Source organism: Mercenaria mercenaria, chromosome 7, assembly GCF_021730395.1.
Source record: "Mercenaria mercenaria strain notata chromosome 7, MADL_Memer_1, whole genome shotgun sequence".
In the NCBI taxonomy this organism is placed as follows: Eukaryota; Metazoa; Mollusca; class Bivalvia; order Venerida; family Veneridae; genus Mercenaria; species Mercenaria mercenaria.
This window is the reverse complement of record NC_069367.1, coordinates 54,355,598-54,376,661: the sequence shown is the minus strand read 5'-3', so window position 1 is coordinate 54,376,661 and position 21,064 is coordinate 54,355,598. Positions and strand designations below refer to the sequence as shown.

The following is a 21,064-nucleotide window of genomic DNA, read 5'->3' as shown; positions in this document are numbered from 1 at the left end:
TTCAACCTGTCCATCAACAGGTCATAGGTATATGTACTGGCTTCAGTCTGGTGTAGATCAATGTTAGGGTAAATTTTAAGTATATGCAGATACATTTTAACACTTGCTAAAGTCCCTGCGGTTTGGGGAACCTAAGGTATAATATATGGATGAGTGGGGAAGTGGGTGTATCAACTTAACATTTTTACAAAAAGAGTACAAAGCCGTGACAAACGTATTTATTCATTTTTGCCTATGGCAGACTTACGGACGTTCAAACCTTTCAGATGATGAGGCAAACACTTTCAAGTCCGTATGTTTAGATTTCTTCTTAGTAAATAAGACGCATCAGGCACTAATGCTCTTGAGAAGGTATGCGATTAAGATTCGAAAAGATTTTATCCTTTTAAAAGTTTAATAGTATATATGCATGCAATACGTGATTTTCAATGCTTACATGCCGAGAATGTTAACTGTATGATGTATATAGGCAAACATCACCAGGATGTTTATCTTGACACGTGTCTAACTGGAAACTGCTACTATGATGACATGTGGTCCTCGAGTTGTAAGACAAATCGCCGAATACTTTTGGCAAAGATTGGTTAGCATCCACCAAGTACTTCAGGAGATTTTTAAACGGATGTTCCTGACTTTAGCTCTGGTAACCTAAACAAATTTTAACGAGGTCCATCCGAGGATGCTACAGATTAAATTTGTAGAAGATTCACCCTGTGGTTTAGGATTGCAAGTCAAAAGGCTTCAGTCCATGGATACCTGACTATACTATATAGTATGGTGATGCATAGTATAACTTGGATTAAAGGCAAGAACTCCCAGATACTGGTTCTAACTCTGCTGTTATCAGTCTTCACCATTGAATTACAAATGATTTATTTATTTGGGTTTTACAGCGCACCAACACAGTATAGGTTATATGGCGCCAAACAGGACTACAAATTTTAGTTTCACATCTCATTTACATCGAAATAAAAACATGAGGTATGGAATCAAAATTTGCATACCTGCTGGAATCACAGTTACAGAAGAATTACAAATGAAGTCTAACTAAAATGTGTTCAGTAAATGGTCAGACATTATCTTTCTGGATTGTCATATAGTATACTTATTCACATTCTATTAAATACATGCAGAAATATACTCTTTTTCACAACAATTCGACTTTCTATATGGACAATTAAAGTGGTTGTCCTAACCACTCCTGCAAATATTGTACTGAATGGACATGGATTTTCCATTTGACTGCCAGCCAGCCAGCCAGCCTGCCTGCCCATCTATCTAGAAATGGTGAAAATGCACTACAACCACTTTTTCAAATGGGTGAATAAAAAGAAATGACTGAACTTCTATAAGGTTTTATTTTTTACAATGATCCAAATGCATATTTAAAAGACATATATGTAAGGTATAACATGTAAAATGTAATATAAAATTATCAATAAGGATTTTCTTTTAACAAAACACAGAAAAAACAGATCAAATGCCTGCTGTACAAGTACAAATGACAATCATATTTATTAACTTTGTATCCAAAAACATACGCAAGTTCTGCAGCAGAAATACTGTGAGATTTTAGGAGAGCAATTTATTTCGTTTAAAGAACGACTGCTTATTTCTCAATGCAAAGCTTAAAATCTTTTTATTACATACCTGACTACACATATTAATATCATAAATATCCTGATTTTGTGCAACAGCCTGAATAAAATTAACAAAAAAATGCAATGACAAACATTAAAATGTCATTAAACACCTAATATGAAATTCAAAGGACAATATGGAACAAGAGGCCTATAGGACCAGTATCGCCCACCTGACCTAGTTCTTACCACAGATGACATAGTATCTAATTTGGCCTAGATTTCATACAGACAAACATTTTGACCATGTTTTATGTAAACCAGATAGGTCATAATAATACAAACTTTTTTAATGATTTGACCTAGTGACATAGTTTTTGACCTCAGGAACCCTTCTTTTTGAATTTGACTTAGATTCCACACAGACAAAACTTCTGACAAACCTATGATAATCAAGTTGAAAAAGTGGCCTATACAGTGTAAAAAAAGTTTTTCTATGATTTGATCTGATGACCTAGTTTTTTCCCCAAAGTGATCAAGTTACAAATCTATCCTAGATTTTAAACAGACAAACATTCCAACCAAGTCTCATGAAGATCTGGTAGAAAACGGGACCTTTTGAAAATTAACAAGTCTCTTTCTATGATTTGACCTAGTGACCTAGTTTATGATCTAGATAATCCAGGTCTGGACTTGACCTACATTTCAGGGAGAAAAATATTCTGATAAAGTTTGATGGAGATCAAGCGAAAATGTGGTTTATAAGGTATTTCTATGATTTGACCTAGTGTCCTAGTTTTGACCAAGTAACCTGATTTTGAGCTCGACATAGATTTCAAAGAGAAAAATATTCTGACAAACATTTATGATGACCAAGTAGAAATGTCCTATCTACAGTGTACACAAGGCTTTTCAACGATTTGACCTAGTGACCTAGTTAAAGACCTCAGGTAAGCCAGTTCTGAATCTAAGAGATAACATTCTGACAGGGTTCTGAATCTAAGAGATAACATTCTGACAGGGTTCTGAATCTAAGAGATAACATTCTGACAGGGTTCTGAATCTAAGAGATAACATTCTGACAGGGTTCTGAATCTAAGAGATAACATTCTGACAGGGTTTTATGAAAATCAAGTAGTAAATGTGGCCTCTAGAGTGTGAACAATGTTTTCTATGTTTGACCTAGTGACCAAATTTAGGACTTCAGGTAATCAAGTTTTAAACTTGACCTAGATTTTATAGACACAATATTTTGACAAAGTTTTATGATAAGCAAGTATAAAATGTGGCCTCTAGGTTGTTTACAAGGTCTTTCCATGATTTGACCTGTGACCTAGTTTCTGATCTCATGTAATCCAGTTTTAAACTTAACTTAGATTTTAAAGAGACAAACATTCTTACAAAGTTTAACAAAGATCAAATAGAAAACTTGGCCTCTAGAGGGTTAACAATGTTTTTCTATAGTTTGACCTAGTGCCTTAGTTTTTGATCTAAGGTAACCCAGTTTTGAACACATTCTAGATTACAGACAAACATTCTAACAAAATTTAAATAATATGAGGTAGAAAATGTGGCCTGGTAAGTGTTTAAAAAGTTTTCTTACTAACTGGCCACGCACAACACACATCAGACACAGGGTGATCACAATAGTTCACCTTGAGCAATTTGTGTTCAGATTTTTAATAAACATGACCTACCAGTAATTTCAAAAAAATATTTTGAAAGACTCAAAATCAACAATCTCTAAAATACAACAGACCTGAAACTCCTAGAGAACATAGAGCAAAATCTCAGTTAACCTCATAATAAACCAAATGAGATCTTGTTTACGGATGAAGATGCTTGCTTCACACTTCATTCAATAAAACTACCAGTTAACATTCTATTCTAAAATATAAAATGCAATTACAACCAACATAAAAAGTCCACAATACCGAGTATTTTGCATTTATCACATTTGGTGAGTGTAATAAAGTGCATACATAATGTGAGTATTAAACTAATGTTACTTTACCCTATCAGTAGATATGTTCGCATACAATAGTCTATTAACCTTTACCCTGCTACATTTCTAAAATGGAGTGGTCCATCATTCAATTTGGGCAATACCATTTATTATTCAAAGGGGTGTTCACTGACTGACTAGCGAACAGCGCAGACCATGATCAGCACATCTTTGTCTGCACTGGTCGCAAAGGCAATAAACAACTGAAAGCCCTTGCATTTCTCCAAATATGTGTAACATTTTTAAAGAATTCATGCAGAGTTTTGCACAAAAATCTAAACCACCTGTATAGTTATTTAAAGAAAGGCATTTTTTCCGCAGGCATATTTCTTTAGACTTACACGAATGGCATGGTTATATAAATGTTAAGGTTTTGCAGACTCTGTATGCCAGGTTATTGCCAAGTTCTCTAATTTTTTGATTAGTCAAACATTTTCATAATTTCATATATTATCAAGTAACAGCTTTAATATAATAATCTGTCACTTGTTGTAGATGCAGATTGGAATATCTTATTCGAGAGTAACACTTTTTGGCAGAAACAAAGCTCGGTATATTTATATAATGTATATAGCCTTTGCCTAGACATAAAATGATTTTTGCTATGTTGTGTGTTAAAAATATTTATAGGCTAAAATCTTAAATAGCAACAAAATTAATGAATTAATTTAAAAGAACATACATGTATGATATATATAATATCATAATCTTTAAAGCAAACAGCAAAGTTTACATAAGTCACAAAGAATCAGAAATCAACAATATACAAGCTGATCTTAGACAGAAATAATTCCTCTAGTGCATGACTTACACTGTAGAAACTTATTTAAGGCACTGACCTGAAGATTTCGGCTAAAAATGATTTTTTTTTTAAAACTAAGTTTGGTCATATTATGAACTTTAGAACATGAGATTTTGTTCCTAAACTATCTTAAAAACATCAAATCAAGAAAACAAGAGGGCCAAGATGGCCCTAGGTCGCTCACCTGAGTAACACACCATAACAGGGTTAACATGTTTTTCCTAGTGATTTCATGGAGACAAATATTCTGACCAACTTTCATTAAGATTGGACCAAAAAAACTTGGCCTCTTGAGTGTAAACAAGCATTTTCTTTGATCTGACCTAGTGACCTAGTTTTTTACCCCACATGACCCAGATTTGAACTTGTCCAAAATGTCATGAAAACAAACATTCTGACAAGGTTTCAGGAAGATTGGAGCAAAACAGTGGCCTCTATATTTTATATTTTATTACTTTCTTCAATACAAATTTACAAGACATGCATACAAAAGTCGAACTAAATTTAAGAATATTATAAATGCATGGATATACAGATTACATATAAAAGCAAAAGGGTTGGGCCACAAGTTTTAACAACATTAGCGGGCTTGCCCTTCCCAGTGGCCTCTTATGGAGTGTATACAAGCTTTTCCTTTGATGTGACCTAGTTTTTGACCCCACGTGACCCAGATCTGAAATCATTCAAGACTTCATGATAAACATTCTGACCAAATTTTATGAAGATAGAATCAAAAATGTGCCCCTAGGGTGTAAACAAGCTTATTCTTTGATTTGACCTGGTGACCTACTTTCTGACCCCACATGACCAAGTTGAACACATCTGATATTTCATGCAGACAAACATTCTGACCAAGTTTCAAGAAGATAGGGTCGTAAATGTGGCCTGAAGAGTGTTAACAAGCTTTTCCTTTGATTTGACCTGATGACCCTAGTTTTTGATCCGGCATGACCCAGTTTCGATCCAGGCCTAGAGATCATCAAGATAATCATTCTTTGCAAGTTTGTATCAAATCAAAGCATAAATGACACCTCTATATGGCTGAAAGGGCCAAAATAGAAAATTTTGCCCCTTTCAAGGGCAGTAACTCTAGAACCCATGATGGAATCTAGCAAGTTTTCAAAAGGAACTGAGATCTTATTGTGACTTAAGTTGTGTGTAAAAGTGGTTAAAATAAAATATAAAATGTCACCTCTATCGTGTTCACAAGGTAAAAATTAACAAATTTTGGCTCTTTCAGGGGTCAATCAGGGGCCGAAACTCTGGAACCTATGATTGGATCTGACAGATTCATCATGGAATCCAAGATTTATTGTTGCTGAAGATTTTTTGCAAGTTTGTATCAAATCAAACCATAAATGAAGTCTCTATATGGCTGCAAAAGCCAAAATAGCAAATTTTGGCCCTTTAAGGGGCCATAACTCTGGAACCCATGACGGGATCTGGCCAGTTTTCAAAAGAAACCGAGATATTACGCCAATACAAGTTGTGTGAAAGTTTGATTAAAGTTGATTGCAAAATATGGTCTCTATCGTGTTCACAAGCCAAAAATAGCAAATTTTGGCCCTTTAAGGGGCCATAACTCTGGAACCCATGATGGGATCTGGCCAGTTTTTGAAACGAATTGAGATATTATGCCAATACAAGTTGTGTGCAAATTTGATTAAAGTTGATTGCAAAATGTGGTCTCTATCATGTTCACAAGAAATTGTGAATGGATGGACGGCAGACAAAATGCTATCACAAAAGCTCACCCTGTCACTATGTGACAGGTGAGCTAAAAAAGCATGCCCGAACCAGCAATCGAACCCGGACTGCCACAGCAATAATAACTTTCCCCCTGTCTTTACCAATACACCACAGAGGAATATGTATTTAACATGCATGAAATATAAAGATTTATAATTAAGGCAGTTTTCCTCCATACCCAATTAAAAACGCTTATTAATTCTAAATGGAGAAATTAGGAAAAAATGTATTTCCCTAGCATATAATCTGTCAGTAACTAAGTTTCTTTCTTAAGAATTATAGCAATCCTGGATATCTATAAATTTTCTTCTTTTTTGTTGTACGATATGGAGGTCAGTGCCTTTAAAGACTCAACTTCTTTCCACTTTAAAATACATTTAAAATTTCAAAGAATCTGCTTTAAATCTGAAAGACAGCACCTTTATATAGATATGTAATAAGTTCATATCAAATTATTTCAAAAATGCTAACAAACTGATTAAAATCTAAAATGGTTTATTGTGACCAAATGTGTTAAGTCACCCAAGCATGGTTTCTATATATTTTACGTTTGACTGTCTTCAAACTTAGTGTTTGCAAAATCAACGAAGCGTAACGAAATAATAACAGTATCATAGCTAATATAACTTTCTCTATTTAAAATAAATCTATGCTTTTAGGCAGAATGAAATAAAACCATCTGTAAAATTACTACAACTTGCATGCTCACATTTGATAGTTCAAATATCGTGAGACAGTTTTAACAATGACCCGTAAGTCCGACAAAGCCCTGATGTTTGTCCGATATGAACACGCGAACTGCATCAATTTATTTTTGAGTGATTGTTAAGTGTGTCAAAAATAACTGCTTAAAAGCCTTTCATCAACATTTATCATTTAAACAAACTTAAAAGCAACAAGAGTGTCACAAAATACGCCCGTCATCAAATTTGGCCTAATTCAAGGGCTATAATCCAAGAGTGCCTGAAGCAATTGGCTGGTTATCGAACTTGGCCGAGATATTATGCCCACAAACATTGTCAGCAAGTTTGGTGAAGATCGGATGAAAACTGTTCGACATAGAGAGTGGACAAGGCTAAATTCGCAGTTTTTCAAGTAATTCAAGGGCCATAATCCAAGTGCCTGGGGAGATTTGGCTAGTTATCGAACTTGGCCGAGATAGTATGCTCACAAACATTCTCAGCAAGTTTGGTGAAGATCAGATGAAAACTGTTCAACTTAGAGTGAGGACAAGGCTAAATTCGCAGTTTTTCAAGTAATTCAAGGGCACTAATCCAAGAGTGCCTGGGGCAATTTGGCTGGTTATCGAACTTGGCCGAGATATTATGCCCACAAACATTGTCAGCAAGTTTGGTGAAGATCGAATGAAAACTGTTTGACTTAGAGAACGGACATGCTTTGGACGCCGACCGCCATGGGTGTTCACATAATACGCCCCGCTCTTTCAGAGACGGGCGTATAAAAATGGACCTATATCAAGCAGATGATGTTGACATTGGACTGATCTGAAACTAGTGTGCAAAATGATCAAATGTGAAATCAAGAATATTCGTGGGGGTCTAATTTTTCGTGGATTTCATGGTTGAGTCAATCCACGAAATTTAATCCCAACAAACAAGTAAAATTCCTATTCATTTTATGTTCTAAAGTTGAAATCCACGAATTCATATCCCCATGAAATTGCCATTTTGACCAAAACCACGTAATTTCATGCCCATGAAATTAAAGGATTTTACAGTATCTGATAAATAAATAATACTGGCCCAGCAATAGCTACTTATCAGTTTGCAAAATTTATACTTATTTTCTTAACAATCCATGAACTTAAGTCCCTGTGACAAAGAAGTACATGGAAACTTAACATTTCACATATCCATCTAAAACTAGAAATCTTTGAATTTCTGTTCCCGTAAAATACTGTTGATAGCTTCTATTTGTGCTAAGAATATCAGAATATCATTATCTCTATTAGTATAATCAGATACAAATGGTCAATTCATATTCTAACATGGCTCAATTTTTTTATCAGTTACACAAAGAACAAAGTGTTTAATATTCGTGTATAAACAATGGTTGATGAGCCAACTAGTGAGATGAAATTATGATGTCCACTAGTTCCATGATGCAAAGTTCATTACTATTTGGCTGAATGCTGGTAAGCATAATTTCTACCATCATATTTTAATGAGAATGTTAGAATGAAAGTAAATGCGGCTTTTTGCGGTTTATCGTCTGGTTCATCCTAGTATAATTTGTACAATTCCTGCATATCTGAACTTTTAACCCTTATTACGCTGGACACAATCGATTTTGCCTTTGCAACCAGTGTAGATCATGATCAGCCTGCACATCCGTGCAGTCTGATCAAGAGGATGTGCAGTCTGATCAAGATCTGCACTGTTCGCCATTCAGTCAGTATCTTTATGGTATGCACCCCTTTAACAGTTAATGGTATTGTCCAAATTGAAAGATGGACAAGTTCATTATAAAAATTTAGCAGGGTAAGAGTTAAACTGTGGTGAATAAGACGATAAGGATGCAAAGACCTTCATCAGTATATATAACATAAATATGACTGTTTTCTACCACAATTACAAAACAAAAGTTATGCTAAAATTACCAGCTGAACAGAAGCCATTCTGGTCAAGGCACGAAATTTTAAGTCAACAAATTTAAATTATCACAGTATATTTTGAGTATATGTTCCAAGGTCAAAAATCCCTGTTTAATGATGTTTTCTCCAACAAAAAGCCAAAAAACTTCAAAAAGGTGTGCTGAAAAAAAACACTAGTTTGTATAAATATCACAAACAATGTGGATATGCACACCTTTGCCTGATATTGATCATTTCAGTGTTTGAAGCCTTATTAAGTGAATTCGTCTCTATGAAAGCTACCTATCTACCATGTTTGGTCTGCTTTACTCATACCTTCCTGAGAAAACCATGTTTCTATACTTAGTAACATGATGTTAGCCTCCGCCAAAGTAACCTAAAATGCATCTAAAACCATGACCTCCAAGCCAGCTTCCTAAATTCCAAGTTTGGCCACATTACCTTATTCCTTACTGAAGTTACTGAGCAGAATCAACTGTTTCAATTTTTGTAAAGCTACCTTGATCCCAGAGACCAGAACACATAACTCAATCTCCAAGAAAGCTGATTATGTACTAAAATTGGAGTGAAATACCCTAAATAGTATACACATATTCAATGGCTTGCTGGCCAATAATAAAAACTATTGTACCAGGTCCAAAAAACCTACAACCAATAGCTTGGACTTCTGACTGCTAAGCCATTCAGTAAGTGTTTTATTACACGACATAAGAAATACTTTTAAATTTTTGATTTATTACCCTAATAAATATGTATTAAATATAGGCCAGTCCGGTCACATAGCACAAACTAAGAACCGATGACTTAATTCATAATGGGGCTAAATACTGAATAACTTTTGTTACCAATTGCAACCACAATTTTAGATTTTAAATGACTTTCATTCCTATTAATCTATCAGCATGCCTAATGAATCTGTCTCATATTACAAGATCCATTGTCAGATTTTTTTTATTGTAACTTGATTCTACACATCAACTGTGGTACACAGTTTATGCTACATGATCAGTCTATACTCCACACAATACTATACAGGACTTAAGTCCCAATTATTGCACAGTTATTTTCATCAAAACTAAACTACATAACTTTTTTTTAAAATATCCAATAAGCAATTTTTACACTTACAAAAACTCTACCATCGTGCAAAGTGCCTCCTTCATCGTAGTGTTCATACAGACCTAGTGTACACACAGATCAAGTGTCCGTACAGACCTAGTGTACACACAGATCAAGTGTCCATACAGACTTAGTGTCCATACAGTCCTAGTGTCCATACAGACCTAGTGTACACACAGATCAAGTGTCCATACAGACCTTGTGTACATACAGACCTAGTGTCCATACAGTCCTAGACCTAGTGTACATACAGACCTAGTGTCCATACAGTCCTAGTGTACAGACCTAGTGTGCATACAGTCCTTGTGTGCATACAGTCCTAGTGTGCATACAGACCTAGTATCCATACAGTCCTAGTGTGCATACAGTTCTAGTGTGCATACAGATTTAGTGTACATACAGTCCTAGTGTTCATACAGTTCTAGTGTGCATACAGATCTAGTGTACATACAGTCCTAGTGTCCATACAGATCTAGTGTACATACAGTCCTAGTGTCCATACAGACCTAGTGTCCATACAGTCCTAGTGTGCATACAGACCTAGTGTCCATACAGTCCTAGTGTACATACAGTCCTAGTGTGCATACAGTTCTAGTGTGCATACAGATCTAGTGTACATACAGTCCTAGTGTCCATACAGTTCTAGTGTGCATACAGATCTAGTGTACATACAGTCCTAGTGTCCATACAGTTCTAGTGTGCATACAGATCTAGTGTACATACAGACCTAGTGTCCCTACAGTCTTAGTGTCCATATAGTCCTAGTGTCCATACAGTCCTAGTGTCCCTACAGTTCTAGTGTGCATACAGACGGACCTAGTGTACATACAGTCGTAGTGTACATACAGACCTAGTGTCCATACAGTCCTAGTGTGCATACAGTCCTAGTGTGCATACAGACCTAGAGTCAATACAGTCCTAGTGTGCATACAGTCCTAGTGTGCATACAGACCTAGAGTCCATACAGTCCTAGTGTCCATACAGTCCTAGTGTGCATACAGACCTAGTGTGCATACAGTTCTAGTGTGCATACAGATCTAGTGTACATACAGACCTAGTGCCCATACAGTTCTAGTGTGCATACAGATCTAGTGAATATATGAATCTAGTGTACATACAGTTCTAGTGTACATAAAGATCTAAAGAACATACCGATCTAGTGCACATACAGATCCAGTGTACATAAGTCCCTAGTGTACGTATCTAGTGCACATACAGATCAAGTGAGTATATGAATCTAGTGTACATAAAGATCTAAAGAACATACAGATCTAGTGCACATACAGATCCAGTGTACATGCAGTCCCTAGTGTACATATCTAGTGCACATACAGATCTAGCATACATACAGATCTAGTGTACATACTGTCCCTAGTGTACATATCTAGTGCACATACAGATCAAGTGCACATACAGCCCTAGTGTAAATACACTTGTAGTGTACACACAGACATACAGACATAGTGTTCATACAAGTCTAGTGTACATACAGACCTAGTGTTCATGTAGATATACATTATAAATCAAATGATATCATACAAGCCCCTTATCATTTGTCCTAAGATGATCTTACCAGCAAGTGGATGAGAACAACTGCCATAGGAAAAATAAAAGGGCCAATACAGAATCAACCAATTAATGATAACATTGAATAATTTTGTTATTCCACTCAATACTGATCCCTTCAATTTAACCAAATCAAAATACTTGAACCCTGTAATGGCTGTTTCCTTGTACAAGTCATTATTTTTTTCACACTGACCTTGATTTATTCAAACTGGCTCAACTGAGTTTGGTTTTGGTTCTGTCTGTTTTACATGAGATTAGAATTCATCTCAAATTGTGTCCAATGTAGCAGAGTTGAATAATTATTTCATTAATTGATTAAAATAATTAATAGTATAAAACATGGATACCTCGAAGCACAAGGGGATAAAAAATTGGTTCACGTTATCTAGGGATTCAAGCAATCCAAACAAAATGTATAGTGAAAATTTCTGGGGACTAAGTTCGCTGAAGCACTCTAGCTATCGATGCTAGAGTAAGCACTGTGTCATTATATTTGAGATCTGGTTACAATATGAGTATAAATTTACATTCAAATGACTTCTGTAAAAGTGGATAAATATCACATTTAACAAAATTTTGAGTATTCTGTTGTCTTATCTGTGAACTGTCTTCCTAACAAGGTCGAAGTCACATGTGCAGTTATCACGTAAAAACCAATGATTCCATTTCTTTGCTCTTTTTACTTTGTTTTGGTTACCTGAAATAAATAAAAAGAGAGATTACATGATGAATATAGTAAAGGGGTGTCTGTCCATCCATCTATCCTATTCCATCTGTGATCAGTGTCCACTCTATATCTTCTTACCACTAGGAAATTGGCAATCAATTATTTTACCATTAAGACACTGTGCAGAGCACAAAACCCAGGTCTCTAGGTTCTAACATGGTCAAGGATCAAATGAGCCGTGCCATGAGAAAACCAACATAGTGGCTTTGCAACCAGCATGGATCCAGACCAGCCTGCACATCCACACAGTCTGGTCTGGATCCATGCTGTTTGCTTTTAGAGCCTATTGGAATTGGAGAAACTGTTAACAAACAGCATGGATCCAGACCAGACTGCGCAAATGCGCAGGCTGGTCTGGATCCATGCTGGTCGCAAAGCCACTATGTTGGTTTTTTCATGGCGCTGCTCAAATAGTTTAACGTTGTGTATGCTCCAAATGTTTAAATTACTCTAAAGATTTTCATAAAATTAGCACGATTTTAAGTCTCATCAAGAGCATAGTCATCCCAAAACACATTTCTGTAAAAATATAATGAAATCTGGCCAATGACTTCTGACAATACTTTTTATGTCTTGCCTTTTTGTTGTTATGGCAACCCAAGTTCCACTAACTGGATTTCTTTAAAAAACACACTGGTAGAAAACCATGAAAGGAATAGCATTTTTGCCAAGTTTCATCAATTTCTTCCAAATGGTGTCACTCATTTGTTACTGACAAATACTTTTTGTGAACAGCAAAAGACAAACAAATGTCAGACAGACCTAGATGATGCAGTCATAATACGTGCTTAGAATGAGCTAAAAGGCCAAACTTTACAGCCTCTACAACATTCAATACTGGATTAAAAAGAAGCACTGACCTAAAACAAAATTGTTGCTGATTACCACTGTAGGTAGATGTTTACGCTTCCAAGAGGGAAGGTCGTACCATTTTCCATCTGCATATGTGTGTAGGGGTAGTTCTTGTGTCTTCACTTCAGCAAAACTGTAGATTACAAAAAAGTACATATAACCACAATTATAAACAAGAGCTCATAGAACACGAAATGCCCCCTTTGATGCATTCAGTAACTGCACAAGGAACAGAAATTTTTTGGTCACTGTTCACAAAAGTTCCACTGTTCTGGGTCAATGTGACCTTGATGTTTGACCTACTGACCTCAGAATCAATAGGGGTCATCTGCTGGTAATGATCAACCTCTCTTATTAAGTTTTCTGATCCTAGGCCCAAGCGTTCTCAAGTTATCATCCTGAAACGGTAAACTGTTACAGGTCACTGTGACCTTGACCTTTGACCTACTGACCTCAGAATTCATAGGGGTCATCTACTGATCATGACCAACCTGTCTATCAACTTTCATGATTCTTGGCCAACGTGTTCTTGAGTTATCATCCGGAAACTGTTTAACTGTTCAGGGTCAATGTGACCCTGACCTTTGACCTACTGAACTCAATTAACAGAGGTCATCTAGTGATCATGATTAACTTCCCTATTACGTTTCGTGATCTTAGGCCCAAGCGTTCTCAAGTTATTGTGCAGAAACGGTTTAACTGTTCTGAGTCACTGTGACCTTGACCTTTGACCTACTACACTCAAAATCAATAGGAGTAATTTGCTGGTCATGATTAACCTATCCTAGGCCCAAGCGTTCTTGAGATATCATCCGCGAATGATAGAATCTATTGTTTTTATTTCCGTACCTCCCTTGATGACTCTTAACTACCGGTATAACAAATTAAAGCATGTGCAATGTTAAAAGTAATGCTTTTCTAAGCATGTAATTACTCATAACATCTATTTGGAAAGCTGTTTCACCTTTTCTTACGATAAAAATTTAAAGCATTATGGACTTTGCGCTGAAAAGGAAATTGTATTCCTAGTTGATATAAATGATGGTGTGCATTTGTATCATATTTTTTACAGATTTTCAAATAAAACCCTTTCAAAATTCAACAATATACCATATCTTATCATTCTTAACTGTATTTCAAATATGTTTACTAACGAAATGCAAAGTGGATTAAGCCACTGGAAACTTGAAAATTTTCCAAACTAGATGATTTTTTAGATGTCAGTAGTAGTGTTTACAATACACTACAACATTTTCATACTTTCTTACGCAAAGATCCTTTACACTGCCAATCCAATGAAACTTTTCCGCTGTCCTGAAAAATCAGATTACTGAGGTTTCACTGTAATAACTGAATTCTTTTTAGAAATATATATTTTCAGAACTTACCCTTCTTTAACTAACGTTGAAAAATAAATCTGATCATTATCATCTTCAGATACTTGGTATTTGTCTGATTTCTGTTCTAGCTGTTTCCCCAAATCACGCATCATTTCCGTTACTCTACTCCAAAGAGCTTTTGACCGTTCTGTTGGAAACATATATAAAAATCCCCCATTGTATACCACTTCATCACTAGTTACAGGGTTTATCAGAAAGTCCACCCCTTTCATCTTCTGTAAATTAGGTAACGGATTTGAAAACCACATGTAGTCGAATTCTAACAGTAAAACTTCTATATCGGCCTTTAATAACTCAAGTAACATTTCCGTCCTACGTATCATTATCTGTAAGTAACCAGCACTGCTGTATTCCTGATTACCACGTGGAATATCTAAGTTCAGTTTGACAACATTAACATCTGGCCAGTCTTTGTTCAGTTTATATTTAGAAATACCATCCATTGTTATTACAAGCACAGATTTATGAATATTCATATGTTTTGTATTGCACAGCCAGCTGTATGCGAATGGTAAATATGCGTCATTTACAACACTAACCAGTACTGTACCATTATGTTGACTCGCCATTTTAGCTATAGTCACAACATGACTAATGTCGTCTGCTTCCTCAATGCCGTCTGCTGTTTCCTTTTCTAACATCGACCTTGGCCAGTCTGCAATACAGGCTTTCTGTACATTTGCAAGAGTTTTATCTGGTTGTACATACCAGAACAGAAATACGAAGATGAATCCACCCACAATGATAACTGATCCTATATTATTCACAAGCCTGGATAATATAAATTTCCAAATCATGGCAACACATCTATTCAAATTCATATCTGAAAAAGAAAACAATATGTAAGTATTTCATTATTTTTACAATTAACTATTTAAAGCCCTTTGTCCCTGGCCCATAAAAGAAAAAAAAAAAACAAGGCAAAACTTACTTTTCTACAGAACAAAAAATCCTTGGAATGGATTTTCAGAAATTGAATCATTAAGTTATTGACCCATGGCTGCTGCCTCCATTTTATTGATCTATTTGAACTTGTGAATAATTAATGGAAACCAACCATTGTGTTGAAATAAAATAAAAAGCTTTCAAATAATTTTTTATTTTCTCCATTAAAAGACAGCTTATTTAATAGTTATCAAAATATGTTAAGAACAAGTAACGCTATAAACAAGAGGGTCAAGACGGCTCCCCCAAGTTTCACAGTTTGATTGATTGAATTCAGTAGAGGGTCACTCAAGGAAAATACCTGTGAGATCAGTTTGAAACTGGGAATGCTGTTTCTGACAAGACAATTTTTAAGATTTCCGCCATATACGTGAAACAATATAGGAAATATTTTGACAAAATGGTATAACTTTAACAGACTTGGTAAATATATGAAATATATATTATTTCAAAATCAGAGAGATACAAGGATGCTTCTAACTAATTTGGTGAAGATAAATAAAAATGATTCATAAAAAGAAGTAACTGTTGTATAAATGTTTTTTTTTCTATTTTTAAAGGCAGCATGTAAAGGAGACAAGCTAAACCGTATGAACATTTCTGGGACAGGACCAAGTTTGGTGAAGATCCATCATGTGGTTCATGAGACAAAGTCATTTAAAGGTTTTTCTATTTCAAGCTCTGACAGCCCTTGAATGGGGCTGAGCTGAACTACTTGAATAAATTAGAGAGAGGTCTATGCCAGGATGCTAATGACCAAATTTGGTGAAATTCTGGCCAGTAGTTCTGAGAAGTTTAACTTTTAGTATGTTGGCAGCAAAGAGGTTTTGCCTTTGCGACCCATGCAGACCAAGATCAGCAGACTGATCACGGTCTGCACTGTTTGCTATTCAGTCAGCAAATTTTCAGTGAACACCCCTTTGAATAAGAAGTGGTACTGACCAGATTGAATGATGGACCAGTTCATTTTACATATTAAGCAGTGTAAAGGTTAAGTAAAACTTTGGATAAATCCTGAAAGACAATGAAGGACAGAGGCTAGATCCTCCCTCCTAGTAACAACTAATCCTGATAACAAAGATCAGAATGTATCTATCGCTTCAGTCAAAACTCTGATGAAAATAAGAAGAAATGAGCCGCACCATGAAAAAACCAACATAGTGAGTTTGTGACCAGCATGGATCCAGACCAGCCTGCGCATTCGTGCAGTCTGGTCAGAATCCATGCTGTTCACTAACGGTTTCTCTAATTGCAATAGGCTTTGAAAGTGATCAGCATGGATCCTGATCAGACTGCGCAGATCCATGCTGGTCACAGACGCACTATGTTGGTTTTCTCATGGCACAGCTCAAATGAAATAGAACAGTAAACTCTAAGGATCAGCTGAATGTGTCTGTTATATGCCCAGCTTTTTTAGAACATAATAAAATTATATAGCTGACAGTTCTTTTACAAACTGAGTATCTTAATAGAGTACTGCATGATTATATAATGATTAATTTAACTATCGATAATATACTAATAATGCTATAACAAACTGACTGAACATTCACAGAATTTCTATCTTCTTTGTGTAATAATAAAATGTAGTTCATTTGATTAACTTATAACATGTTTGCAAGAGTAATGGGCCTTGTGTCATACCATAACACTAAACAAGGAAAATAAAATGAATCTATACTTATCCATGTATGATGAAAATCTAATTTCTATAATGTTTTAAATTTATAGCTTACTTTCAAATGGTTTGTGCCTTAATTAATGTATAATGCTGAGGGTGTTATTTGTCTTATGTACATATGCCATTGCTCAACTAACAGCTATCGCACTTGTTCGTTCCTCAGCGTAGGCATCCCTATTTAATTCAGGTTTTGCATGTCAGCTAGTTTCTTAGTAACCACTAGTGGGAATTGATTGATATTTCACACACTTGGTCACTGTGACGGTCTTATATGCATAACTCTATTTACTTTTGTAAGAAGTCATGCCGCTTTTCAACATAATTCTTAGCTCAATATTATGAAGTATACTGAGAACTATCTTGTTCACCTTTGCCTCACTGTCCAGGTTTAATTTTTGATGCACCATTTTTACACTATGTTACTAAATGGCTTTGATTCAAACTTGAAATAGTTGTTCTACATTATCACCAACATCGTATGACACAAGATCCCTTTTTTAAGTTAACCCTTAGCCTGCTGCAGGAGAATTTAACAGCCTTTGCAAACAGCTTGGAACCAGATCAGACGCCTATTAAATCGGCGTCTGATCAGGTTCCAAGCTGTTTGCTACTCTGACAATATTTCTTCCAATTTTGGAGCAAACTGAATGAACTTTACAATTTTAGCAGACGACATTTCCAGCAGACGACAATTTATCTAGCATGTTAAAGGTTAAAGATCTCATCGGATGCGGTTTTACTTATTTCTGTTACAACTAATGAGATTCAAACCTGTAATAGTTGATGCTCATCAATACCCTTTAAGCGTGGGAGGTTCAGGGTTTTGATTCACTGCTGCATCACAGTAAAGACGTGTAACCCGACACTGACTGGTAGCTCCCTTGTTCGGCACTCAGTATTAAAAGGGTTGTATCAGGACGTAAAATAAGTCCAGCTAAGTATCTGTTACTGGATACCATGTTTGTTGCACATCTAACCGAGAGAAATGGAATTCATGAAATCATGAATTTTTCATCACCATTATGATTTATTCATGAACTGTTCTGGATTACTTCTTAATCTAACTTCATGAAGTTTTATGCATGAAGTATCGTTTGATCTACTTCATGAAGATATCAAGCATTATTGACAGACTCATAAAATCCTTGAAATATTCATGAACTAGTTTAAGAATGAATCAAGATTTTTTCATGAATGTCAATATACCTATAGAATTCAAGAAAAATTCTTGAAAAAAATGATGAACATTTTATGAGCAGTTTAAGAATATTAAATTCTTAAAACATTCTTTATGTGTTCTTAAGAAAAGGTCATGAAAATTTAATTACTATATCTATGTTTCATTAAAAGTACTAAAATTCAAAACCTTTTTCTAGTTCAGTACCAGTTCTTGAACCCAGTTGTGAGTTTCTGAACTGTCCATTCATTAAACATAAAATTTAGGTTTACCTTTTACAAAAAATGAATAAGTTCATGAACTATTCATTAATGTTCATGAACATTAAAGTCATGTCACATGATCAGTTTCCATTATTTTGTTGCATTCTGGGAAATTTTTTGCACATGTGATTCAGCAATTTTTGAGAAGTTTGAAGGAAATATTTATCATACTACAGTTTGGAATGGTTTAAAAGGAACATTAGTATACTGAATATCAAATAAGTAATTATGGTGTTGTTATAAATAGTTTTATACAAATATAAAATCCTTCTAAAATGTCATAAGTTTTCACGACCCTGAAGCAAAGCTAGTATCTAAATTTCAATCTTGAGATTAAAGTAAATTATACATTGTTTAACTTAATGTTTTGTATTTTATACAGCAATTGTTTACTTCTTATTATGCTCCCAATCCCACTCCAGTTTACTGTTTGACGCAACATTTCATTTGTTGAGGGTGGAAAATGTCATTGTCACAGTGACTCAGCACAGACTAAAACAATCTCTAGCCACTAACTGAACAACACTTTGACCTACAGGATTTTTTCTTGTATCAAGCTATACCGATATTGTTCAAAGAATCCCATTACATGCAGATCTCTCAGGTTTCACTCCTACCACTGGTTACCCTGACTAGTTCATGATTTTTTTTTACAAAAATAGTTCATGAGTAAATATTCATAAAAATTTATGTTTCATGAATTTCAATACATTATCTCAGCCCTTAATAACAAGTGCATGGATACTACTTAATTAGTACAGGTATTATTTAGTAACTGAAAATATGATGGATTACTGTATCATCTATGGCAAAGAAGTCCTTTTTTAATGTTTTGTATTGTCCATGAAATATTCAAGAATTTAAGCACAAATGTCTTCATGAAGTTATAAGAATATTTATTCTTGAAGTGTTCATGGAAAAAACATGAAGTGCAAATGAGACATTGAAATAAAGAACAAAATAATGCATGAATTCTTCATGAAGTATTTTTTTTCAGGAATATTTTCATGAATTCTTCATGAAGATTAATAAATACAAACTTCATGAATTCTTCATGAACACAGGCTATGCTTAATTTCATGCATTTTTAATGCATTTACCACTTCATGAATAATTCATAAATCTGTTTTCATGAGCTGCTGATGCATTTGTCTCATTTGCACATCATGTTTTTGTCATGAAGACTTCATGAAGTCTCCTCATGAAGAAGTCATGAATGCTTCAAGAGTACTTCATGAAGTATGAATAAACATTTGACATGGGGAAGCTATGTAGCTCATGTTGTATGTTGATTGTATGTGTTTCCTTTCCCTATACCTTTACATCATATGAGACAAGGTTCAGTACTGAGAGACTGGCGCTAAAATTTCATCAGTTAGACCCTGTTATACTTAGACTTTGTTGTTTATTTTTTGCTGCTCTTTTGTGACTGAACAGATTTTATTCAAGCTTGAAATACATATAGCTGAATCAGTGAAGTGTTGATACGTGAGACATCTTCAATTCTTTAAATTAATCATTAAGTAATAGCTCTAGTTTCCTATAATGTTTAATGTTTAATATTTAATATGACCTGTGAGTTTCACTATCGATCATTAAAATGGTTGAGCATGCCTGACAACTCATTGATCCTACTGATAATTGAAACTGAATCAATGATATGCTCCACAAAACATTGTATCATAAACTAGTTTGTGTTTTGAAACAGAATAGCATACCATTATAATGACACATGCTAATCAAAGCCTTGAGAGTCTGTAGGGGGCAGGTTATGGTACATTTATTTTATCATTATATGATTTTGTTTTATGTCAACTTTTGTGTACCTCACTGTGTACTTCATTAACAGCTAGGATAAGGCTGAGAATACCTGAATTTGCATTTTGTCTATTAAAAATGTCATGTCACCTGTACAAAATGTAACTATACAAAACAAATTTGCATGCAAACAAATAAAAAGAAACTTCACTTTGAAATTTTAACGTTCACCACCTTTACCTTACAAATATATCACTTAAAAATTGTACTATTAATAATATACTTCTGATCTATTTGTAACACTCTATTTTTAATAAAGCAAAAGCCAAACTATTGAGAAACAAAATTAAATACAAATGTGCCTCAAATCTTACAAATCTAAGATGAACTCTGCCTGACCTCATAAGTCATGAAGTATCGAACAGCCAGATGGAAATCAGTGATGAAACCATTGGCTGGAATTCTGTGCCTCAACAATAAGGTGATGTTTACATTACTATATAAATAGATTTAAATGAAACATAGGGAATTCAACATTTTTGTAACTTGTCAAAAACTAAATATTTCTAGTTTTTGTTTAAATTACAAATTAGCATACTTTTTATGTTCAACTGATCTTTTGCCATGTGGGTTTGAAACTTATTTTTAAAGCAACAACAGTTAATTTTCTTTTCATTTTTGCATAAACAATTTATACTCCGTTGTCATGTGTATGACATAACTACGGAAAAATATCTGATGCCAATATGGCAGATGAGGTTAAGTACCATATCAAAGATGATATTTGTTAAATGCATGTACCAAAGTAAATAATGAACACAAC

General features: G+C 34.8%; 1 protein-coding gene across 1 annotated transcript in view; it reads right to left on the bottom strand.

Annotated features, from left to right (window-relative positions):
• Positions 1 to 11,883: 11,883 nt before the first annotated feature.
• LOC123554136 (uncharacterized) overlaps positions 11,884 to 21,064 on the bottom strand; it is a 50,630-nt gene continuing 41,449 nt past the window's right edge. Inside the window, exons 2-4 of the mRNA XM_045344060.2 lie at positions 14,406 to 15,240; positions 13,026 to 13,150; positions 11,884 to 12,135 (exon numbers count right to left, since the gene is read on the bottom strand). Coding sequence (XP_045199995.2) covers positions 12,032 to 12,135; positions 13,026 to 13,150; positions 14,406 to 15,238 — 1,062 coding nt within the window. The 5' untranslated portion in view covers positions 15,239 to 15,240 and the 3' untranslated portion in view covers positions 11,884 to 12,031. The remainder of the gene's footprint in view (positions 12,136 to 13,025; positions 13,151 to 14,405; positions 15,241 to 21,064) is intronic.